Genomic DNA, 26,282 nt, shown 5'->3' on the forward strand with positions numbered 1-26,282 from the left:
GCGCGATTTTTCCCGCGCTTTGAGCAAGTTACATGCGAATATTGCGCTGTTTGAACCTGCTGTGATAGGTCGATATCTTTTACGACACTCAATTAAAAACTGCTTTAAAAGACGTACTCCCTAAATTATATTTCCTCAAATAATGCGAGGAACAGGTCAGCAGCGTTTAAAGGCTGCGTTTTAAGACTGCCACATTTACACACAGTTTCACTTACCCGTCGTTCGCGGCCCATCATGTATTCATATAATATATTTCGAAGATACTGCAAAACGAATTCAAGAGATTAGGAAACACAAAAAAATCAATGGCACATTAAAATGCAGGCTGCAACGTGACCATGTCAGAGTTCATTTCATCTTTTTTTAAGCAAGCCACACTTTGTGAACTTGAACTATAGCTTGTTGAACAAACCTCAAACTCTGTGGGTTCCACTGGAGACTTGGGTGACATGTCGTACGCCGTCGTGTTTTCTGAGAGTGGATTGGCCACTAAATTCAGCTGAGGGGGGCGATCAGGTCTTCCTTTCAACGGCGACCCGCTAAGCTGATCGATCTACAACAAAAGTTTATGACGATTTGGCATAACTCGGCTTAAAGAAAATGGGAATGATTTTGGTGATGCGATCAAATTCCAGAGGGAAAGGGTGAAATTGATTACTAGCGACGTTTTACTAAGAAGGCAATAAATCAAGACAAATACGAAATTTCACAACAGGGAAAAACTGCACGCAATTTTGACCTGCCCATAATCATCGTAATGTAAGTGTAGAAGTATACACATCATCATCACATCTTTTTTTGACCCTCGGATTTTAGAGTAGTTCGGTGTCGCTAATATCTCCCAGCATTTATCCTCCCATCCATGATACACCACAGAGGAAAGACCTCCACACCGGGAACTCTATGCCCTACTATTTGCGATTAATGCCTGTGTAGGCCCTTTGACTCCCCACAAGTTAATGAACATTGGAGGGTTGTGAAACGGAGCCTACGGTTTATCGTCTTTATCCGAGAAGACTAGAGAGTCTAACCACTCGCTGATGTCATTACAAAGGCAGTGCTTTCTCCTCAGTTATTTAAAGACCCTGAGTGTTGGTCCGGCCGGAGTCGAACTCACGACCTCCCGCATGGCAGCCCGGTGCTCAACCAACTGAGCCACCGGTGCGCGGCACATTGTGAATATACCGTTGATACACGGAATGTAATCTAGACTGACCTGTGATTTTAGTGATTCCTCTCTCTCCTTCAACGCACTGACTTCTGTTTGAAGCCGCGTTATTTGATCCTAAGACAGAAACAGTAACATCGATTCAAACGAAAAGGTTTCGACCAATTTACAGGATAGTCTCGGAAGAACCTTTCTTCCTCAATTACCTCCCTGCCAACTTAAAAATGGTAATCTTGGAAAAATAAAAATTTAAAATCTCAAGACCCTGGTCGCGAGGTCATACTCGGGTTGACATCGGATGGGTTTAGACAAGCTCATGAAGACAATGACAATGTGGGGGGGAGGGGGGGGGGAGAAAGAAAGACAAAGAAAAGAGGAAAAAAAGGAAAAAATAAAGAAAGGAAAAAGGGATGAATATGTAATGTAATAAAACGAACAATCGCTTTGCTCAAAGACTTGACCCACAAGGAGAAGAGCGAAAGATACTGGAAGCAAGGATTAATCAAAACGTACAATACCTTAAGAACTGCCTGACTTGAATCGTCCATAGGTTCCTAAATCAACAAGGATAAAAGGGTGATCGCATTGAGACAGTGGGAAAAAAACAAATCAGGGGAGATATACAGGTGTACAAGTTTGTTAACTGTGTGTGCCGAAGTTTAATTCCAAAATGTAAAAACACGATTTGCCATTTAAGCTGTGCGCTCAATTAGCTGGCTACTCAATGTCAGCAGCGAGAACAGTGGACACTAGCATGGTGATGGAGAGACGCCGTTTGGTGGAGTCACAGAGGCCACCTGGTTAGCTTTGAATACCGAGACAACAAGACTGCATCCGACTTTTCTTGCTAAAAAAAAAAAGAAAGAAAAAAAAAGAAAACGGGGACGGTCGCCCGTTATCGTTATCAACCAGCAAGTAAATACTGTCCAGGGCAAAAATAGTACAGTGAAATTGTAAATTTTCAGTGACACTTGTCAACAAAAACGTGGTCGTGTGTACCCAGAATCACTTTTGCCACTTAGCTAGCAGCTGAAAACCATCCTAAATCGTCAAGTAGTGTAGTAAAACGTAAACACGAAAGATAAACTTCATCTACCGAATCAACATCAACACTGACATCAAAACGTCTAAATAAGAGCGCCATCACCTTAACACTTCCTGCGTCAAAGAGAGACGATAGTCAATTACTTTGTCAAACGTTCAAAAGAAACAAATACCAACAGCTAGGTTTTGCATTAGAAGATATAAAAGGAAATAAACACCCAACAGAATTATTAAAACAGAGAAGAAAACAAAGAAAGAAGAACAAACAAATTTAAAAAAATTCAAACACCCGAAAACAACAACACCGAAGCAGTTGTCAAGTCAAATTTAAGATGTCGTCGGTTTTTGTGTCAACCCGGTTTAAGAGTAAACTACAATGTGCGTGATGTTATACCGTAAACGGTACGTTCAAAGAAAAGGTCCTTCACTCGCTCGTCAAATTAAATCGTCCATGTGTCGTCTGAATTCGTTGTCGCCTAATTATCGTCCCTGAGCCGAAACACACTCCTGGGTTCCAGACTTTCTCGACTTACACTATTAACAGAAGACGAAGACCCAGCCGTCTGAAGCAGTCCAGGCTCCGCGGCATCGGTCAATGTCACGTTCTGTGCTTGAATGAAAGACTCCTTTTGATTTAAAAGCTTCTTCATTTCATTTTGATTCTTCTTCATTTGAGTCTTGAACTTCTTCTCGACAGCAGCCACTTCAGAGACACGATCCCTCGCTAGCGCCTCCATTTCGTTCCTGTATCTTTCCTGGAACTCTTCTATCTTCGTGCGGTGTTCCTGGTGCAAATTCTCCATATCTGCCTCGTATTTTCGAACCATTTTTTGTATCGCCTCGTGGTGTTCCTTCTCTACATTCTCGAATGCCTCTGAATGAGTCCTTCGCAACTCTGCGATCTCGCTGTCTTTTTGTTCCAGCTGTTCCGCAGTTGACTGTCTTAAAGCAAGCATTTCGTCTTCTCTGAGTTTCAATTCTCGTTGATACTCTATACTTTCTGTTTTATGCTCGTCGATAATCACCTGCTCTTCTCGCTGTCCTTTGGCAATTAGTTCCTCCACGGTCTTCTGTAGTTCCCTTTCCTTTTCACTATACTTAATCTGGAATTCTCGGAGAAGTTGTTTGATTTTTGAGTTATAGTCCAACTCTTTCTCGGCCATTTTAGCCTTAAATCTCTTTTCGCATTTCTCGAGCTCACCCGCATGCTCTTTGCGTAAATTCTCCATGTCTGCCTCGTGCTCATCCTTCAAAGCCGATTCTTGGTCGTGCAATGCGTCCATTTTTTCAACGACCAAATTTTCGACATTTTCTTGAAGTTCTTTATTCCTCGCTTCGAGGTCCGTTATTTTACCCAATATTTCTTTCTCGCGTTCTGCAGTCTGCCGTAGCTCTTCCATTTTAGACTCTAGCTCTTGCTGGTGACTCTGCTTGGCATTTTCAAGCTCCTCTCCATGTTGTAATTCCAAATCTTTGATTTTATTTTCCGACGAATTCAAGGTCTCTTTGACATTGGACAACTCCGTATCTTTCTCGACAGCTTGCGTGTTGAGCTGTTTTCGTAGCCCCGCAATCTTGCTCTCTGCTTTTTTCTTCATCTCGCTCAGCTTGCTCCTGTATTGCTCTGTCAGTTCCTCAGCTTGCTTTTCCAACTGTTTTTCCGTAGCAATCTCCATTTCGTTAACCTTCTCCACATGGTCATTTTCCTGCTTTTTCAGCTTCGTTTGCAGAGTCTCCACTCGGCTTTCCATTTCCGAGTGTAGTGCTTGTATCTGATGCCGCATTTCCGCCTCCCTTGCGACAGCAGCGTCTAAGATTTCTTGCTTTTCCCTACTCAGCTCTGCTAGTTTCTCATCAACTGCTTTGTTGTTGCTTTCTCCCGTGACTATTTTAAGCTGCAACTCTTCTTCACGTTTTGCCGATTCACGGAGTTTCTCCTCGTAACCTTCCGTTGTCTCGGCGAGTTCCTTTCTCAAAGCAGACACACCTTCGTGCAGTGTCTTAATCTCTTGATCCGCTTTCTCTTGATTCTCTTGGAGTCCTTTTAACTCTTGTTCGTGTTTGGCAGTCATGTTCTTGATTTTTTCTTTCGCCTTTTTGACCTAAGATACAGATGATAAAAGATCTTAATGACAGTGTTTATGGTTGACACGCATCAGAACACAGGCCTCCTATCAATGTGGCCTGGGTCCGATTCCCGGACTCGACGTATTAGGGAGTTTAAGCACAGACGACGGCTACGCCTACGGCAACGCCACAAAGCAAGAATATGATTGGTTAAAAAGGAAAAGTGATCATGTTGCACGTGCAGCACGAAGTCCGCTGCATTTCTCTGCCGTACTCCAAAAAACAACAACGTGAAATCACAAAATTTTAGGTTTTGACGACAACGTGAGCATATAACAATGAAATACATAGTGAACAAGACGGAATAATCGCGAAATACTTGAGATAGCGCTAAGTTATATTTTGGACTGCCGTTTTCGTTGCCGTAGCCGTCGTCTTCGCTTAATCTCCCTAATATGTGAGTTGAGTCTGTTGGTTCTCTACTCCGCGTTCCGATCACCCGTGTCCAGAAATGCACTTAATATACACGACCAATCGCGACAAGCAGCACGAACTGTCCAAGCGTCTCAGCATTTGCTACCTATTTCTGGCGATCAGGTAAGACTAGAGCGAGTTTCAATCGAGTGTCGTAAAACCAAAACCAAAGTAATTACTTTAGCCAATCAAAAAGGACGGAGAAAATCTCGTAAACCGATCAAAACTCCAAGTAATTACACGTAGCCGACACAAAGCGCAGGAAATTGTGCACGCGCGAGTCACGATTGGTTTTGGTTTCACTTCTGATTGGTTGACAAAGTGGCGCGAGAACTTTGAACCAATCACTGAGTGAAGTAATGCAAAACCAATGAAATTCGCTAATTACTTTCGACACCCAATTGAAAATTGCTCTAAAGGTTAGCGTCGTTATTTGATGAGGGTAAATACATCTCGTACCAAAGTGGCCTCCATTCTACGTATCCTTTTGTTTATCTGCAAATTAGCCCTTGTTGCCTCGTTCAATGTAAATTTTGTTTTGAATTTTAAGTTAAAGAACGAGGCATTACAACAAGGGCTAATTTCCAAGCAAACACGAATACTGCAATGGCGGCCATTTTGGAATAAGTTCACTTGAGGACTAGAGTTTCGGGGACACTTTTGTGAATTGCTTTGGTTTTGCATTAAACTCAGTGATTGGTTCAAAGTTCTCGCGCAATTTTTTCAGCCAATCAGAAGTGAAACCCAAACCAATCGTGGCTCGTGCGTGCACATTTTCACGCGCTTTGTGTCGGCTACGTGTAATTACGTCGATTTTTGATTGGTTTCCTGGACTGTTTCCGTCCTTTTTGATTGGCCAAAGTAATTACTTTGGTTTTGGTTTTACAACACTCGATTGAAATTTGCTCTGTCTGCACTTCAAGTTATTTGATTTATTGTTTCCCCAATTAGAAGAGGACTTGTGTTCAGCAAAATATGGTGGAATCTTAAGTAAAGTTCATCATTATGATTTTTATTGATTTCCATACCTTCACTTGCAATTCGGATACTGCGTTTTGCCGTTCGGCCAGCTGGTTCTTTGCACTCTCTTCCAACTCCGCACGCTCTCCGTTGCTCTTTCGTTTCATGTCGTCCAAAGCCTTCTCGTGCTCCCCTACCAAGATCTTCTTCTCGTCTTCATGCTGTTGGAGAAGATTCTGTATCTGGGTCGAGTATCTCTGGTTGATCTCATCACACTTTCCTTTCCATTTTGTATTCAAAAGTTGTACCTCTTGCTCTCTTTCCTTCTTTGTTTTCTCCAGTTTCCTTTGCAAACTCGCGGATGCAGCCTCCGAGCTCTGTTTTACCTCAGTCTCGACTTTCTGAAACTCAACCTTCATCCGTTTCTCTTCTTCCACGAACTTCGCTTTTTCCTCTTCAAGCTCCTTCCCCTTCTTCGCGTGCTCTTTCTTCAAGTTGTTTAATTCCTCATTCATCGTCTTTTCGGTTTCGCGATGTTTAGATTGTGCGTCCTTAGCTTTTTGCAAAATCGATTGCATTTCTTTGTTATGCGCTTCTCTCAGCTTCTCAGTCTCTTTCTTCACTTTGTCCTCTGTCGCCAACTTCACCTTCTGTGTCAAAGATTCAATTTCTTTCCTGTGATTTTCGTTCAACTGTTCGACCTCTCTCTTGTGATTTTCCCTTAATTGTTCAATCTCCTTCTTTTGCTTTTCCTCGGAAACAGACTTGCCCTCAGATTCCGCCGACAATCTTCGAATTTCTTCTGCTTGCTGCTTGTATGTCCTTTGAAGCGTTCCGATCTCCTCCAGAAGCTTCTTCTCCTCATGGTCAAACGCGTTCTTTATCTGCTCAGCCGACAATCTCATCTCTTCCATTTTAATCGAATTCACAGCTTCACTTTCTCCAAGCTTTTCCTCAAGAACACGGATCTCTTCTCTCAAATGCTTTTCTTGGTCTTCAAACGCCAATTTCCTCTCTTCTGCTGATTTGCTTAACTTGTCCACTTGCTCTCTAAGTTTCCTCTCTTCCTCTTCAAATTTACTCTCATTCTCTTCGGCTGATCTTTGCAGTTCTTCCATTTTGCTCCGGTGCTCCGTCTCTGCTTCTGATATTTTGATCTTCAGCTGTTCAAACTGTTCTCGCAAATTTTCGTTTTCTTTGACAAATTTCTGCCTCGTTTCCGCCGCCGTTTTTCCCATTTCGTCTTCTTGCTTTGCTCTTTCAGCTTCCAACTTCAGTATCTTTGAGTTCAATCCGTCAACTTCTTCGCGATACATCTGTTCCAGATTGACAATCTTGCTCTTGCCCTCTTCGCCAGATTTCAAGAGATCCTCTGTTTCCTTTCGGTGTCCCTTTCGAAGTTCGTTCAACTCTATTTCATGGTACTTCTTCAATTTTTCCATCTCAACGTTCTGCTTTTCATAAATCAGTTTGGTGTGGGCCAATTCCTGCTGGTAGGATTTATTGGCTTCGCCCAGTTTCGCTTTAAAACTATTCCGTACTTCTTCCAATTCTTCCGAATGCCTCTGCAACGCATCGCTCAGGTTTCTTTCTGCCTCTTTCTTGACGAACTCAACATCCATCTCACGACTCGCTAAGTCGTTCTTTTGTTGAAGCGCCAACTCTTCAACTTGGAGAAAGGACTGATTTTTAATATCCTCTATTTCCTGTTTGTGACCCTCTGTCAAATCGCTTATTTTACTTTCCATGTCCAAGTTAAGATTCTCAATGTCTTGTTTTAAACGTTTGTTTTCGCCGACCAAGTCTCTTACCTTCGCAATGCTCGCCTCCTTCTCCTCCAGAACGCTGTTCACCTTGGAATTCAGCTCTTCTACTTGCACCTGTTGTATTTTTTCTCGCTTACTAAGCTCGTTCCTCAAGTTTGCGTTTTCATTTGCCATGTTCTCCTCCTTTTCCCTCGCTTCGTTGAGCATTTTTTCCATTGTTTCTTCGTTCTCTTTTCGTAAGCTCACGACTTTTCTTTCCCATCCTAGATTAAGTTCAGATATTTCAGCGTGATGTCGATCTTCTAATTTTGCCAATTCCTCCTTCCTGATATTTTCCAAATTAGTTGTTACATCTTTAACACCAATATTATGCTGCTGCGCAATTTCTTTTAATCTCTCTCGAACAGAATCCTCTTTTTCTTGTAGTTGCTTCTGGAATTCTTTTTCCATTTTACTCGTCATCTCTTTTGCTTCTTTGTCCTTTAGCTCCAGTTCTTGATCGCGTTGTTTCTGCAGCGCCGAACGCCCTTCTTGTTCAGATTTCAACATCTCTTTGAGTTTCCCAATCTTTTCATCTCGAAGCGTTATACTTTTGCTAAGTTCATCAACACTCCGCTGTGATTGTTCCTTTTCTTGTTGAAGTTCGTGAGCCAAACTTTCCACCTTGTTATTCAAACTCGAAAGCTCAGTCTCTTTTTCGCCAAGAGATTTCACTCTCTCGGACAATTTGTTATCAAGTTCGGAGCGCAGTTTTTGCAACTCTAACTTATACTGTTCTTCGACGAGCAATTTTTCCTCTCGGACCTTTTGAACGCCCTGATCATAATGGTCCTTCAAACTCGTAATTTGTTTCTCGTAGCCACTTTTGCACTCAGACAACTGTTGATGATTTTTCTCTTCAAAAAGCAATACTTGCTCTTTGCATCTCTGAATTTCATCTTGATACTTCTGTTTACAGTTTTCAAGTTGGTTTTTAAATTTGTTATTAACAGAATCCAGTTCCTCTTGTAGTTTTGTTTCCTTCTCTGTGGATTCTTTTAACCTGCTTTTAAGTTCAGTGTTAATCCGCTCGAGTTCGTTTTTTTTCGATTCGACATCCTTCACCGCCATAGTTCCCTTCTCCTTTTCTGACTGCATCACTTTTTGTTCTTCTTCTCGCTTGCTGTTAAAGCGAGCTTCGATTTCCTTAATTTTAATCGCGGCTTCGTTCGTGGCCGCTTCAATTTCATGGTCTTTTGTGGTTTTCATTTCAAGCAATTGTTTCTCGAGTTCCTTTGAATAGTACTCCTTCTCAGTCAACTTTCCTTTCACATCGACGAGCTCTCGCTCTTTCTCTTTCAGTCTATTGTCTCTATCCTTTGAAATCTCTCCAATGTCCTGAGATCTTTTATTTTCGGTTTCGCTGACTTTCTTCTCAAGTTCAGCTACCACACGTTCTTTATCTGCAAGCACTTTGCGCAATTCCTCAACCGATTTATTTGAATCGGCAATTTTCTTCGCAAAATCACTTGCACTAGCGCTTTTCTGCGCCGCGTTCTCTTGCTCAACACTGTTGAGCTTCTCTTCAAGTTCTCTAGCTTGGTTTTCCTTTTCATTTAGTTTAGTTCTCAGTTCTTTGACTATCTTTTTCATTTCTTGGGTTTTGCTATCCATTCGTTTCGCAGCCCGAGCCAATTCCGACTGCTTTTCGGTCTCGAGCTGGCGCTGCCTCTCTTCCAAGTCTTTCCCATGCTGCTCTTCGTCCGCTTTCCGTTGTTTTTCCAGCTCTGCCACCTTTTGCTCGGACCTTCTGATGCTCTCGGTCAATTCATTGATTTTGGTTTGATGCATTTTCTTGAACTTGGCCAGCATTTTTTGTTGTTCGTCTTGCTTCTCTTGTAAGAGATTACTATGCTGTTGTATCATTTCTGCAATTTTCGCCTGCAAGGAGAACATATGTACACAGAAATTAGGACTCTTTACTTCTCACCCTGATTGCTTGATCAAGAAAGACAGTCACCAAAGCAACGATTCTCAGTCACATTAGCCGTTGACACAAGAGAAGGCTTTTTAGCAACTTCGACGACAGTGTCAACATTCAGAATGTTGAAGAAATTCATTAGACAACATGTGAGAATGGGCCTTTTCCGAGTTGCTGTTTGTCTCGGTTTCGAAGTGAGTCTTGGTGCTCAACTATTGTGAGGGAAATGTGTTTGATTTGCATAAGAATTACGCAACTCATTTCCATTTGAATGGTTGTGCATAGTACTCGCTTTGAAACGGAGGCATGCAGCAACTCGAAAATGGGCTATTGTAAGACATAAGATTCCTAAAACACAACCCAAAAATTTATAGCATTATCGTTGACAATGTCATATCATGATTGCGACCCCTCGTCTTTTGATCCATCTTTTGAACTTGTAGCTCACAAGTTCAAAAGATGGATCAAAGACGAGGGGTCGCACTAAATATGCAAATTTGTAAGGTTCTCGTTGCCGTCGCCGTTGTCGTTGCTAAAGCTCCCTAATGACAGTGTGTGCTTGGACATTGCTATGATTAACAACCGATTTTATTCCACTGATTTAGCTACGACAAGGACGGCTCAGAGATATCGAATCTGTCAACGACAACGTCAAAAATGTAAGAAATAGATGTATATTTGAAGTACGTACGGGTTATAGACGAAATGGAGAAGGGATCCTCGCGCTTGTGTGCACAATTAGGGAGCTTTAGCAACGACGGGAACGGCATCGAGAACGTCATCTCAAAACATAAATTCACGTTATTGCGATCACTTCGCGACTATTCCAGGCTTTTTAATATGACAAAGGTGTGGCAGTCCCTCAGGAATGAAACCGTTACGAGCGGCGCTTAATTTACTTAGGGGAGAAAAACGAAAATTTATCTCCCAAGTGCTGACGTCCTCCATAACACCTCAAACTTGGTAATTTCACGTTGATGCTTTGCTGACGACGGCAAAGAAATGGACAAAAATGAAAAACGCACGTGCAGGGCGTGCAAAGCTATTGTTTTTGCCCACTGAATATGCAAATTTGTAACGTTCTCGTTGCCGTCTTAAAAAAAATTCTTGGAAGCCAATTAAGAGCTACCTTAAATTTTCGAAAAATTAAGGTAGCTCTGAATTGGCTCCCAAGAATTTTTTTAAACTTTGCAGATAGTTCTATCTCAAGATGCTAATTACTATTCTACAATAAAAAATGGGGGTCACCGAGTTCATTTTTAAGATATAAGCAAGTAAAGACGAAATATAGGGTGTTTTTGGAGACCTTTCATGTTGCCATGGTAACCCATTACGTCAAAATTGTGAGCGCATTTTGTTAAGCACTAATTGGTGTTTGACGTGGTACCATAACATTGCTGTTACGTGATATAGTATAGTAGTTATAACCCATCTAACAAGAAGGTCTCTAAAAGTGGTGAAACTGGTTCCAGCCACCTTAAGTAAATAGCCTGCACAAGTAAATCGCAAAAACGAAAGTGATACAGAATTCAGAGGCCGCCTGTGATCAAGTTACCTTGCAGTGTTTACACTAGCAACTCACGAAATAAAGGATACATCTGTGACAAAATAACGGCAAGACACTTGGTTTTCGTTTTTTGTTAGTTACATCTTTTTTCCTTTCAAGTTTTATAAAGTTCGACAACAAATGTGCGAATTCAATAATTCAACGCAAAGATCTCAATCGTCAACTCTTGATGTTGACCATTGTTTAATTTCTGCAAAGTCAAAAACTCGCTCTCCTAGACGAGGCTACTGATTTATCACCATGTAATTCCATCGTTTTGGAAACAGAAACTGCTGTATTATTCACCTGCGTCACAAATTCTTGCTGATTTGGGGGCTCATTTGCTGAAATTCAAGCACGCTTCCAACAAACCTGTTTATTTTTGTGATTTATGCACGCGTTGCGGGCCTACTGCTACCACGGAATTACACTCTGACAACTCGGTGACATAGTGCACTTACCCTGCACCACCACAAAAACTATGTTGTACGAGCGAGGGATAATAGTCTAAGTATGTTCAAGTAAATAGTTTTGAGCGGATATAGTCCGATTGTGTGTCCAGGCTTGGCTTCTTTGATTCATGAACATCTACATGTAATTAATAGCCCACTTTCGATATATTAAAATTCAGTCCTAAATAAAAGACATCATCTCGAGGCTCTGGGGAATAAACTCATACAAATCCTTATATTTATTCCTCAGAGCCTCGAGATGATGCCTTTTGTTTAGGACTGAATTTTAATATATCGAAATTGGTCTATTCTTCTAGTCCCCAATGGAGACTGACGTCATGACGATATCGAAACGTCGTGTTAAACTTTTCTTTGTCCTTTCTTTATTCTCAAATGTTTATCTAAATCTAATCTAATTTAAGTAACAGAAAACATGTAAAAACAAGTAATAAAAAAGGAACACTGTACCTGTTCTTGATCGAGCTTTTGCTGCGTTTCCTCCAGCCTCTGCTCCATTTCTGTCGAAAAACAACAAGTTTTGATGGTCACAGAAACGCGAACAAAACCTAAACCTGGCAGTTGTGAGAACGGGTTGGAACCCGCGATCTCCCGCGCGAAAAGCCCATTTGCTCAACTAACTGAACCACTGGTCGTCGGTCAGAGTGCGACCAAGCCAAAAAGCCACTCGCGGAAAGATTCGTGGAGACATGGTGTCCAGAGGTCGGTTCCTGAAAGGTGTAAATAACTCTATTCCAGAGATAAACGTACGTACCGGAATAATATTCCGGCATATTTACCCCCGGAATAGAGTTATTACACCTTTCGGGAACCGGCCCCTGGTGGTTAGCGTCCCGGACTCGCGATCTCTGGATCGCTAGTTCGAAGCCTAGCATAGACCCATATCACTCAATGTCCAAACAAAAGATTTTGCCCGTCGAACCTCTCATTTAATGTGAGGCTGGACGGGCAAAGACAAGGCAAAGACAAGGCAAAGACAAAGCCTTTATTCCTCAAGGAATCCAAAATGGCCGCCGAGTGATAAAGGTGAATTGTTGCCGTTTTCCTCTTCTTGGACAAGTTCTCAACTTTACTCCACAATGTCTCTCTCCACCAGGCCCCCAGTTGTTTAACGATGGACAGCGCTATCCGTCGGATAAATTACTATTCAGTAGATAAGTCATAACGAAACCAATCGTGCTGTCCAATGGATAGCGATTTATCCGGTGGATAGTGGTATCCACCTTTTGAACAACTGGGGCCAGGTGTATAAATGGGTACCAGACACGCTGCCTTGTGAGGGTAACCCTGCGATGGACTAGCATCCCATTCAGAGGAGGAGGGGGGGGGGGGGGTTCAAATCGATTAATTGCGTGGGTCAATTGGCCTGAGAACGACTTTACCTTTACCTCATGTCAAATGAGAGCAGTGGTATTCTAATACTTGGCCAATCCCATAGAGTGGCAGAGAGATGGGTCCAACACAAAATAACTTTAAATTTTGAGCTGAAAGCACCGAGGCATGCCAAAAGAATTATAATATGACTCCTGCCACTCGTTCCTTTGTAAAGGTGTCTGTCCAGAAATGACATGAGGTCTACCCCCCCCCCCCCCACCTCCTCACCCGACAACGGTCTCCGACAACCGGCATTGAACAGTTTCCCTACCGTTGACTCTGCCCCGAACCAATACTCCCAAAACAACTGAGGAGAGAGTGCCACAGTTGATATTTCATCTGCAAACACTTTTGAGTAATCTCAGATACATGTAAGGACTGTAAGCTGTTTAGTTTACCAGTTTACCAGTTTCAGCACTTGGACTCCTTCAATTTGACTACTGTCTGTTTTTTCTGTTATGTGGTCTCATCGATCAGTAGTCCATTCAGAAGATTACGCCAAGCCGACCACATTGCTGAAGGAAAGGCCAGACCGCAACACCCGGAACTACATGCCCTACTCTTTTCGACTAGTGTGTCGAATCTTTAACGTTCCACAGAGTTTATGAACATTGAAGAGTGGCGAGACGGGGCCTACGGTTTACAGTCCTTATACGAGAAGACTTAAGTCTTAACCATTTGCAGAAGTAATTACAAAGGCAGCACTTACCCCTCAGTTATTTAAAGACCCTGAGAGTTGGTCCGGCCGGAGTCGAACTCACGACCTCCCGCACGGCAGCCCGATGCTCGACCTACTGAGCCACAGGTGCCCCTTTTAAAAATAAAATTCTCTGGAACATCGAAGAATACACTGGTCGCATGGAGTTGGACGCGTAGTTCCGTCCTTGGTGTTGCGCTATGGCCTTGGCCCGCAAACGAGGAAACTGTTGCGGAAACATTGTTGTAGAAGCAAACATAATATTATGTTTTCCCCGTTTGCGGCCTCATGAAGCATTTGTTGCGGGAGCAACATTTGCTTCCCGGGAAGCAAGAAAGAATGTTACTGAATTTGTTCAGAAACGTTTTTCTTCCTCAGAAAATGTTTCCTCGTTTGCGCGCCAAGGATACATATCGGGAAACAACGTTTCACTTTCAATGTTTCCTCATTTGCGGCGCCTTTACGGGCAAACCAAAAAGTGGAGCTTCTTCAGTCATGCGATCCTCAACTCCTGGGTGGTGAAACTTAAACCAAACTAGACTGACAAAGCGGGTTTCGCTGCGCGCTATATTTTTTTAACTTCTAAATTCTTTCCTTGCCTTTCTTATCAACAGTCACTCGCTGTAGTTCACCTAGCAGATTCGATAATTTACTGGACTGTTCCTGTCCCGTGCGTGAAGCCTCGTAGGTTGACTGTTGTAGATTCTGTGATAGTGTTTCCAGTTGCACTCGCAGAGTTTGCAGTTCTTTTTCTTTCTCTTTCAGGGCGGCTTCTTTCTGCAATTCCTTTTCATCAACCGCGATCTCGATCTCCTTAACCTTGGAAACAATACATGGAATATTAACGAAACACTTATTATAAACGTCTACCTAGAGTATTCCTTTAATGGTGACAGCGCTGCCTTTTAAGGATATTTTCACTGACGTCATTGTTTGCGATCTGCGTCATCAACAAAGGAGTTTGTTTCTAGGCGACTTGCTAAACAAAAGTTGATTTCAAAAGTTAAAACAACTTGTTTAACCTATCTACTAACTACCCGATTTTAGGCTTATGAAAGTTGATAATCAGCGACATGCTAGCCATGGAGAACGTACAATTTATTGAGAGGCGAAAGCGTGACGAGACCTTAAGCTTAAATTGTCCAGCTAAGTGCGAACATCTCTTCTCTCATTCGTCTATAACCCGTATTTCAACTATACATGGATTTCATTCATCAAGTCCTTCACGCGAACAAATGATCCCAACAAATTGACAATGACCTGCGACCCGTTTCTCGAAAGTCCCGAAACTGTGCGGGCCATTCTCGGGTGACACATTTCCCTCTGATTTAAGTCGCCAAACTTCACAGACATGTTTCTTTTAGTTGGCTTGAAAACATGTTAAAAGATCGGCTTTCCAAAACAAGCCTTTTGGCAGTTTCACAAATGGCTCTTCGGGCCCGAAACCTTTTCGAAGCTTTCGAGAAACGGGCCCCTACCCCCTAACTGAATACCGGCAACGCAGAGGTCAGATACTTGATTTTTTCAGGTGTCTATAAGATACAACTGTTTAAATCGTCCAACTAAACGCGAGGATCTCTTCTCTCGTTCGTTCGTAAGCTCCTTATTCTATTTTCGTAACATACGGAAATATATTCATGTTGCGCTTGATAAAAAAAAAAGGAACTCGAAGGTAAAACAAAGGATAATTATGACACACAGAAGACGCCTACCTGGGGGATTACTTTTGCACGAAAATCAAACGCAGTCAAGCGAACCGACTTTAAGCACGAAGACACACTGTAAAAGGGGTCGCCTCACGCTATACTTTTGTTCGAATACATTCAAGCACAAACTGCTAATCCACGATGGCGACCAACAAACAGCAACACAGAGATCGGTTCCCTTGTACACCCTTCGACAACATTACCTTCTGATTATATTTTGTTCTCATCTCTTCTTCTTTGGCCAGTAAAAATGTCTCCGTCTCTTTCGTTTTCTTTACCAATGCTTCTTGAAGTTCTTTCTCTTTGGCAGCCAACATCTCATCCATCTTTTCGTTCTTGTCCTTCTGCATGAGCGCCACAACCTCTGCCTTGTCTCTTTTTAACTTCTCCATCATTGCTTTTCTTTCATTTTCCTCCCCTTTTGCCGCGGCTTCAAATTTTGCCGCCAATTCTTGAATCTAAACCACAAAGAGCCAGCGACTAAAAATACTGTAGAAGAGCTCAAGCATGCGTGATAACAATTTATCTGGGTTAACTTATCCCTTGACCATAATCAGACCGTAACAAGTAGACTATACGGGCAGTTCCTCTTTCGCTGCTTATTTTGTTGAGAGCGAGAATACAAGCACGAGAAAATCGGGCGAAACCTGGTTTCAAGGATTCGCTCGCTCATTTCGCGTAGCCATTTCTTCGCGTGCGTGCTTGTGGTCTAGTAATTAGAGAATACTCGGAAAATTCAAAATGTTTAGTCGGTTCCTCACGTCCTGCACGTAATCTGTAATTTGGTCTTTTTATGCAAAACGTACGGGAGGAGCGTGTTCTTGTCTATAAAGCTGTCGTTTTTTTCCGTTTCTATTCTCGACGACGTTGTCGTTGTATTTTCTGTTCCTTAAGTAGTTCCTGCGATCACGACGCATTGCGCATTATTGATATCATACATGCATGAAAGTCGCCCATTAAGGACCGTGCCTACTAATTAGGTAATTTTGCGCGGTTTACTGAATATGCGGGAAAGGAAGATCTCAACAAGTGTTATTGAAATCTAAAAAGAAAACTGGGAGTAACCACGCATTTTTCGAAGATGCTGTAATTAATTGACAATATTTGTAAAAAGCTTTAAAATACGAAGCAATGAACGGCGTTCTTTTCCAAACTGAAGCTTAATTATCTCTGAAATATGCATGGTTGCCCCCAATTTTCTTTTTGGATACCAAGATCACTTGCTAAGTTCTGCATTCTCCCATAGCTTTGAACCGCGCTAAATATTATATCCCTGTAATGATAAGCATCACCCACAGAAAGTCCGAGTATCTCGAAATACGCAGAACGTATGCGCAATATCAATAGCAGGCACCGTCCTTAAGCAATTGCTTTAAGTCGTAACGAATAGATCTAAAACGTGAGTTGACTTTCTATGTCCACGTTGTCCACAGAATTTCAAATTTGGCATTTTATGTCAACGTTTATCAGTGGGCGTGAATAAACGACGTGAATAAATGTGCCAGTTGGGCTTCATGAGAGCTATTGTTGTTCTTCTGTTCTGTCGTTTAGTTGATTGTGTTTCATTGGCCTGAGTGGTCAATTAAGTATGTATTGTCGTACAATATGTACTGTAAACTTCTCTTATTGTAAAATAATAGTCTCCTTCTTCAAGGTAGTTGCTCAACATCTGTAAATAACAAGCAAAGACTGAAAATAATGTCCTAAAATTAAACAAGCTTCTTTGATTTTTGATACTGAAAACGTACATTTCAGCCTGACTTTCGCCGTTCGCCGTAGAAATCGCTGAATCTCTATTTCGTTACAATGTAAATGGGCAAAAAACATGAAATGTACGTCTAACCTCTCTCTCTTTTTTCAGCTCCGCGATTTCTCGTCTTTTCTCTGATTCTTCCAGTTGTTTCTCCATCTTCTGAAAGAACTCATCTTTCTCGTTCTTCATTTCTTCCAGCTGAACGTTACGGTCATCCAGAGCTTGCTTCATGTCGTTCATGTTCTTCACTGCTTCGTCCTTTTCTCGCAACGCTAACTGAAGGTTGTCCATCATGTCCTGAATGGCCACCTTCTTCTCTTGTTCCAGGCGAAGTATCAGCGCTTTAGCTTCCCTCATTTGATTAGAAATGGTCTGATCCTTTTGAAGGGATTGCTCCTAAATTGATTCAATAGAGCGGTTTTCAATTGAGTGCCGAAAGTAATTAGCGAATTGCTTTGGTTTACGACTACTTCACTCAGCGATTGGTTCAAATTTCTCGCGCCACTTTTTCAACCAATCAGAAGTGAAACCAAAACCAATCGTGGCTTACGCGTGCACATTTTCCCGCGCTTTGTGTCGGCTACGTGTAATTACTTCTAGTTTTGATTGGTTTGTTGGATTGTCTCCGCCCTTTTTGATTGGCCAAAGTAATTACTTTGGTTTTGGTTTTACGACACTCGACTGAAACTCGCTCTAAAATTCAATGAATCACAAATAAATACCGTCAAAGATGAATTCTTCCCCTATCAACAAGCGATTTCCGGTTACCCTTCCTTTCAATGGTTTACTGTACAGCTGTATCAGACAGCCGGAGGGTCGGCTCTCTGGTCAGTTGGCTGGTCAGTAAAATGTAGGGATAATTTTTAAAGGTAACGTAATGTAAGGTAATATTTTTTTAAGAACAGAGACAGACGAAGCTCAGCCGTTCAGTGCGCGGCTTTCTGAGCTGGAAGCTGCCATTTAGTTCCCCGTCTATTCCACTGACGTCTGTTTCGACTTTCCTCTGATCCGTGTGGCTGTAGCTTTGAATACCCGTAAAACGGAGCATTGACGGGGGAAGGGGGAGGGGGGAGGGGGTAAAAGGTGCTCACTAAGGGCCACAAGTTTATCAGTTACTCTAGTTCACTGTCACGTATTACCCTTATGAAATAAGGACCTTTCCATTTACCTTTTACTGTGGTGCTGCACGGTAGTTACATAGATACTTAATTTATCACTCCCCATAGGGGATTTTGAGGGCCAATGAAACAATCAACGAAACGACAGGTCAGACCAACAACAGCTATCAAGAATTCCAAAGTGGCTTGGGGCAAACCAGTTGCAGCTGAGAAATTGAGAGCAAGAGGCAAACCAGGTGCAGCTGAGAAGTTGAACCAGGGACTACCAGGATCAAATTCAACGAGTGGTCTTGAATGAGTCTTGAACCCGGGATATCCGGATCTCAAGGCAAGCGCCCTTACCACTGAGGCCCCCCCGTCCCCAACTATCCGGATATTTTTGAATCCGCAACCTTTTCTTTCCGGATTCAAAAATATTTCCATCCACACGTAGCGTATTCAAATCGAATTTGCCTGTCCACACGTATCCGAAACGTATCCAGATTTACTCTAGAACTCAGGACTCCTCAAGGACACAGAGGTAACAGAGCATGCGCCATAAAGTCCTCGGCAGCCATGTTGAAAATTGATTTCACGGCAAGGAACTAGGCTCCATCTTGTTACGTCGTCCGGATTAAAAATATCCGGATTTGGCGTCCACACGGTTCCGGATTCATGTCGGATTCAAAAATATCCACTCTGGACAGTGTATTCAAAAAGTTCCGGATTCGTCATCGAATATTCGCCGGATACGTGTGAACGGAAGGCGTATCCGGAAAGAAAAAAGTTGCGGATTCAAGAATATCCGTATACGTGTGGACGGGGCCTGAGTCGCACCATCTCCTTTGCTATAGTGGTTTATCAACTCGTTTGATAAAACGAAATTTTCGAGGTCGGTCAGTAGGCCACCCTGTAGTCACTAAAATTAATCATTCTGTCTGAGAGTTAAGGTGATGTTACACGAGCCGATTTGTAACGGCGATTTTTAATCCATGTTACACGAGACAGCTTTTAACGCAACTTTGCTCGCAACACTTGAACCCACGCTCCTGCTCGACAAATATGGTGGACAATGAGTTAAGAAGACGGTGGCTGAAAATCATTCAGGTTCTGTTGTTAGTGGACGATTTGGAAGACGAAAAAGGAAGAAATCGGGAACGAATTATTTGGACGAGTAGTTGGATTAGACGGAGGGAGGAAAGAGGGGTATATCATCAGTTAATAAGAGAGTTAGCTCTTGACGATGTTGCGTTACAAGTCAGCGGCGGGGGTGTTACCGCACCAACATCAACAAAATTCGGGCAACAATGTTGCAGGTTTTTGAATCGCTTTCAAAAACCTGCAACATGTTGCCGCAACAAAATGTTGCGTTAAAAATCACCCTGTACACCCTGTTACACGAGGCAACTTTTAACGCAACAATGTTGCGTTAAAAATCGGCGTTAAAAATCGGCACGTGTAACATCACCTTTAGGCCCCGTCCACACGTATCTAGATATTTTTGATTCCGCCAGTTTTTCTTTTCGGTTACGCCCTCTGTCCACAAGTATCCAGCGAATTCGCTGGCGAATCCGGAACTTTTTGAATACGCTCTCCAGAGTGGATATTTTTGAATCCGATATGAATCCGGAACTGTGTGGACGCCAAATCCAGATTTTTTTATCCAGATGACGTAACAAGATCGAGCCCAGTTCCTTACCGTGAAATCAATTCTCAAGATGGCTGCCGAGGGCATTTAATTACCTATTTTTGCGTTCAATTACCTCTTTTCTGCACTGTGCTACCGAAAAACTGTACTTATCTCAGCCAATCAGATTGCAGAAATGTTTTCACATTATTATAAGGAAAGAAACAGGGGAACCAAGAGGTACATGTTCATTATTACACTGTACCTTGTGCTCTGTCAGTTCCTGTGCTTGTTGGTCCACAAGAGCTTGGAGATTTTCTATCTACAAGCACAAAACGATTTGTCATGAAAACCCAGCATATGAAAGAGATTACATGTATAATGTAACATCACCATGACATACATTGTATTGCAACCACGGCGATACCAGAAATTCAATCACGAAATATGACATTTCTAAGACTACATATCAATGTTGATGCAACATGTTGCACATGTACATGAAGAGCACACCTTTTCCAAGAGGCCTTGTTGTTTCAACTTTTCTTCATCACTCTGCGACCCTTGAGAAAAATAATCAAAGAGGGTAATGAGCACAAAAACATCAGCTTGTCCAGTTAAAATTTTGTTCTAAAAAATCATCTTTTAGAATATAAATGTAGGAGTCTGTAGACTACATAACTGGTGGAATTAAGATGTGTGTGCAAGGTGCTCTGACAGACAGGAGACATGAATGTGAGGCACATGTTTATGTAAAAAGGAATAAAGTGTCCACAGGAAGCAAAGACAAAGATGAACCACTCACCTAACCCTGCATCTATGGCATCAGTGCCTGACATTACACGAGATCCTTGCTGCTTTAAGAGCTGGACCTGTAAACATAAAAATGTAGCAATCATTGAAAAGATGTATTTTCCAATTATGTGTTAGGGATACTATGGAATAAAATATGAATGTCTGTACATGCACTGGATAAAAATGAATGCTCGTAACAGAAGTCAAACCAATACCATGTGAAGACTCCACTACTGGGCTATAATAGACGCATGGATTTTATTGTGTTTGGAAGATACTGTAATAAACTCATGCAAGCATTTATACAGCTCATGAGATGCACATTTGCATTGCCAAAGTACATGTATGAAAGAGAATAGCTTGAAGAGTCTTTGTCAAAGTTCTGTGCACGTTTTGTTTACCGAAAAAGGTAAAACCCTACTTGATGTTTAAGTAGCTTTTTTAATAACCTGAAAACCAAAAGAACACAAGCCCTCGTGTACATGTGCAAGTACACAGTAAAGCATCAATCATGAACAAAGATGTTGAGAAAAGTCAGCTTTGTGCATGCTTGACAAAACTGAGAATTCTCACACACCCCTCCATTACAATCTGAGACTTTACAACGCTACAATAATTATTGCACACAGGGAGGGGATCCTCTATGAAAAAAAAGCAGAAACAGTATCATTGGAATTTTCAGTCCACGAGTTACATGTACGTGAACATTTTTCCAGGGCTTTGTTCAAGATTAATGCATATCAGGTAGTCACACCACCAAGGTTTTTTTCCATATCAAATCCATGGAAGTTGTGACACCTATATGTATGTACATGTACAGTATAGATACTAAAAGAGGCTGGTCAACTTCAGTACAACAGGGCTTGAAAGTACAAGCAACTAAATAATCCAGTTGCAAGTTCACAAATTTTAGTTGCAAAATCGTTGCGCTGCATTGTGTTGTCAGCGGTTTAGCAAAACAAAATATGAGCCCATAATACTTGTGTGTAAAGAAACCGCTGAAAAGGGTGAATAATATCGAGGGAAAGGAGTTGTGCACGTAACATCACAGCTAAAATTAATTATGCTACGATTACGGTCTCTTCAGATTGAAAGAAACTACACGGAGAGAAACAAAATAATTTTGTCATTTCTTTATTTACTTCAGCAAAAGTACATGTAGCGGTAAAGTGGCAACTGCTAACCCTTTTGTTTCAAAAGAGCAAAGGTGAAAACAAGTATCAAATTTGCAACTTCTCCACATATTTCAGTTGCAAAGGGAAAAAATTCAGTCGCCAACGTGACTGTATTGGTCACAATTTCCAGCCCTGTACAAGGTCGTAAAATAATGGGCAATGCTTGTAAAACGTTATCAGATGAAGTGTACATAAATGTTGTTATTCAATAACATTATTATACAGTTTCCAATTTGCCGTAAATTTAAATACTAGAATACTAGAATAGAGAAGAAATTCTGACCTGTGTTTGCAATGCCTTTATGATCTCTTCCTTTTCATCAATAGATAACTGTAGTGTTTCCTCCAAGTGCATCTTAGCTTGTTTCTCCAACTCGATGGTCTAGAGTTACAAAGAGGATATTGAACAACTTATAGATGGTTAGTGTTACAAGACCCAATGGAACAGATACCAACAACAGTGTTGAAGATAGCCGTTTTTTAAAAGTGCACAATTTTTCATATTATTATATGTACATACAAAGAAAAGTTGTCTTAAAGTGCTACTGTGATCAAATTTTTATACCTTGAGTTTTTTGGTTTATCACATAGAGTACCATGAAACATTAAAAACGCTGTTTACCGTTTGGAAATATCTGCATTGGTTCCAGAGATATTTAAGTTTGAAAAATGTGTTAAATATGCAAATGAGAAGGCTAATGACGTCATTCACCCAACCCAGTAGAACATCAAGAATATAAATAGAGCTATCTCGGTCAATTTGCAACAGAGACCATTGAAACTTGGTGAGCTGATAGTTCTGAAGGCAACACACCTGCGACTGTAAAGAAATTGGTTCCCATGGCAACTCACTCTTTTCCAGTCCCCTCCAACCTGATTTCAATATTTTGGTGATCTCAGGCTAGAAATACATTAACCAAGGCCACAAACTCGACCTAACATCTTTATATGCTGGTAGGATCATGCAGATGAGGCACCATTTGCAAATATCAAAACAGAACGCCAAAGGTGGTCTGCAAAGCTTTTAATATCAGGGAGGTCTGGAACCCAGTATGTTGCCATGGTAACAAAAATGGTATGCTCATATTGTGGAACACATTTACTAGAATCTTAGTGCAAAGAACCAAGTATTTATGATACAAATTGGCTGAGATATCTTTCTCCATCATACTTGATCAAAATTTGGTAGGGTTTATGACGTCATCACTTGGCTAATTTGCATATTAAAAAAACTTGAATATCTCCAGAACAAAAAGAGATATTTGAAAATGGTAAACAGCATTCTTCTTCTCGTACAGACTACGTGTTTATGTGCCAAAATGGCTTCGATAGGGAAGATTCAAATTTCGTCACAGTAGCACTTTAAGCAATGTACATAAACCAACTGTCAAGTCAGAGTTATTAACTTGATGATGTATTATTATTCACCAAAGTGGAGGTGAATAGTGATGGATACAGTATAAATTTACCGAGACGTGAAGCGGCAAGGAGGCAAAAGGTGAAAGGGAACATACAGTGTGTAGGTGATGTTTGAGTGGACGTTAGCCATCATGATTTCGTTGGTTAATCGTTTGGCCCAGTGACAAGTAAACACAAATCGTCATGTGTTTGAGTAACATACACTGTAAGATATAAATGTATACTGTATCTACTTTATAATTGGCTCTTTTAGGAGGCTAAGGGTTCTTAAGCCCTGTATTCCATAGAAAGGTCACTATATAATACATACATTGTCATACACATGTACTAAAAAATTCATGTACGTGTAATAACTAATTTATGACCCCCTCATGAATAAGTAAGCTGAAACGATGAAAAGAGCCACCCAAAGTCGTGGCAAAAGAGTGTGCACAGCTGGTCAATTTGCCAAGTGCCAGGCCCTTCATGAACCCCCCTGCTACTGGACCCAAAATGGAAGGCCACTAAATTGCTTTGACTTAAATGTGGAAGGCGCAGTGGCCTCATGGTTAGTGTGCTCGACTCCGGATCAAGTGGTACGGGTTTGGGTCCTGGCCGGGGACATTGTGTTGTGTTCTTGGGCAAGACACTTTACTCTCACGGTGCCTCTTTCCACCCAGGTGTAGAAATGGGTACTGGTGAAAATGCTGGGGGTAACCCTGCGATGGACTAGCATCCCATCCAGGGGGGAGTACATGCAGAAATACTCCTAGTCGCTTCATGCTACAGAAACCAGAGATAAGCACTGACCTGATGGGCCTTCTGGCTCGTAACAGAGACTTTACCGTTACCTTTTTTTAATTAAGTGTACTTACTGTAAGGTTTCTTCCCTTCTTAAAACTGTTAAAGAACTATTAAAATTACATACATGTTTTTTTAATTCAAGCAGTTCATGTACGTGTACCTCTTTCATTTCAGAAATTCTTCTCAATGCCTTATCTTGACTTTGAGTGAGATTATTCTTCAAAGAAGAAATCAGAATAAAAGTCAGCAATGCCAAATTGCAGTACATTGTTGAGCAACATTTCTGAAATGCTTCACCAAACTTTGTGTAATTAAAACTAACAAGCACATATCAAATTCAGCTGAATAACTGAATCAAGTTAAACAGTCCAATAAATTATGATATATTGTACAATCATGTACATGTATTTTAATATACCAGTTCATCAATCAATATGAAATAAATACATGTACTAAGTAACATTATTTTTGTGCTGCAAGATAACTGTTTTGTCAGGAGCTGGTACTGTATGTTTACCTGCAATTTTTCATTTTCTTTCTGAAGATTCTTATATGCCTCTACAACCTGAAAAACAGAAGAAAAACAGGATTAATTTTCACGAGTAAGATGCCTACATGACTTGTATGATCGCTATTGATAAAGACCCCCTAAAGCCAAAAGTCTTTACCACCTTTGTCTGCATTGCATCAACTCTACTATGTAAATACTGAATTTCTTTTATATTTTACAAAATTCAAATAGGTTTGCCTTTGAGTACATATTGGACTAACAACAAACTACTGCACATGTAGTTAAGACCGTATCACAATACTGTCTACTTTACATATACAGTACAATGTTACAGTAGCTCTTGGCAAAATATTAATATTTAGACAGTTGCTGTACCTTTTTCAAAGACATCGCTTCCTTTTCCTCTTTAATAGCCCAACTTCCCATACAGGAAAACATGTTAATAACATTTTCAACCAATGTCCATGAGATTAATTGAAGGAAAAGAAGAACTTAGGACTCATTTATGATTTAGGACAAAAACAATCTACATTTGTGTCAATCTAAACATTGTACTTATGAACACATGAAAGTAGAAAAAAAAGGTTGAGCCATTTGCAGTGACACAATGTGTGACATGTTCTGTGGACAATAGTTGCCTGTAAATCAATGGTTGAAAAGAACAGTGCAGGATAGTGTTAACTTCAAACACTGATTTCCTTATACTGTACAGCTTGTACACTGTAAATGCTAATTTCAAAGTCACATGTCATTGGCATATCACATGTGGAATGAAAAATGTAGATCTGATATTCAACAGTCAACTGAAGAAAGCAATCTAGTCAAAATATGGAATCCTTCTGTGATTGTTTAAAATAATTTTAGCCAGGTCTTATCTAATTTGAATTTATTATCATATTTATGCAAAGTGTAAATGTTATTTAAGTGTCAACAATGTCAACATTCATTTCTTTTTTCCTTGTTTGCAGTGCATTCCGTTCACCTTGACTGACTGCCTAGGCAACCATTAAAATCTTGCACTGTGCAAACTAACCGTTTCCATAACTAATGAGGAAAATGTAAAACCTAAAATTGTGTTCATCATTTTAAGAATAATTTTGTTCTTTTAAGTGAAGCTCAAAAGACAATTTTTGATTATTCTGGCCATTTTTTTTTTGGGCAAAAAGCACACAAGTTTCTTTCATGACTTTGTATTAAATTTAATTAACTTTAATAAGGACATACAAAATAAAGACAGAGGGGCAGGAGAATAAAAATGGATTTGAGATTTGCTTTTATCCAGCAATTGGTGAAAAAATGTGTTTAGAGTTTAATGGTACATGCACAATGTACATATGTCTGGGTGTTTGCTCATGGCAAAAGTGAAAACAACAACTGGGCTTCTGATATGATGCAGAAAAAAAATTAAAGATTATGCAGACATTTTTGGCCATACAGTCTGTATTATGCGTAAACATGCATTGATTATGAGGAAATTACACCAGATTATACTGAAATTTAAACAATAATTTATAAAACTAATAATTAGGCCCGTCCAATGTATTAATTTTACATAATGGCCGTTTTTATACTAGAGACGCATAATTCATCTGGGACGAACTTGGGCAAACATTTTTTCTGCGTCTGTTAAATTCGTCTTGTATAAGACGGCCACAAGACACATTATGCGTCTGGACGAAGAATCTATTTTAGTGCGTCTTCGAAGATGCACTAAACTGGAAAGTTCGTCCAGACGCATTATGTGTCTAGTGCCCGTCTTTATACTAGACAAATTTAACAGACGCAGAAAAACTGTTTGCCCAAGTGCGTCCCAGACCGATTATACGCCTTGTATAGCTTTTCCTGTCTTTACATGAGACGGACAACACGCATAATTTGTCTGGACGGATT

At 40.9% G+C, this 26,282-nt stretch overlaps 1 protein-coding gene across 1 annotated transcript in view; it reads right to left on the reverse strand.

The window, feature by feature from the left end:
- LOC138046491 (golgin subfamily A member 4-like) overlaps nt 1–26,282 on the reverse strand; it is a 40,084-nt gene that overhangs the window by 8,118 nt on the left and 5,684 nt on the right. Inside the window, exons 4-20 of the mRNA XM_068893121.1 lie at nt 24,399–24,446; nt 24,042–24,098; nt 21,963–22,061; nt 20,515–20,581; nt 20,223–20,272; nt 19,975–20,031; nt 17,076–17,381; nt 15,436–15,690; nt 14,126–14,345; nt 11,906–11,955; nt 6,407–9,399; nt 5,782–6,310; nt 2,746–4,314; nt 1,687–1,722; nt 1,217–1,285; nt 413–553; nt 216–263 (exon numbers count right to left, since the gene is read on the reverse strand). Coding sequence (XP_068749222.1) covers nt 216–263; nt 413–553; nt 1,217–1,285; nt 1,687–1,722; nt 2,746–4,314; nt 5,782–6,310; nt 6,407–9,399; nt 11,906–11,955; nt 14,126–14,345; nt 15,436–15,690; nt 17,076–17,381; nt 19,975–20,031; nt 20,223–20,272; nt 20,515–20,581; nt 21,963–22,061; nt 24,042–24,098; nt 24,399–24,446 — 6,594 coding nt within the window. The remainder of the gene's footprint in view (nt 1–215; nt 264–412; nt 554–1,216; nt 1,286–1,686; nt 1,723–2,745; nt 4,315–5,781; nt 6,311–6,406; nt 9,400–11,905; nt 11,956–14,125; nt 14,346–15,435; nt 15,691–17,075; nt 17,382–19,974; nt 20,032–20,222; nt 20,273–20,514; nt 20,582–21,962; nt 22,062–24,041; nt 24,099–24,398; nt 24,447–26,282) is intronic.

The sequence above is a fragment of the Montipora capricornis genome, chromosome 1 (assembly GCF_036669925.1).
Source record: "Montipora capricornis isolate CH-2021 chromosome 1, ASM3666992v2, whole genome shotgun sequence".
NCBI lineage: Eukaryota > Metazoa > Cnidaria > Anthozoa > Scleractinia > Acroporidae > Montipora > Montipora capricornis.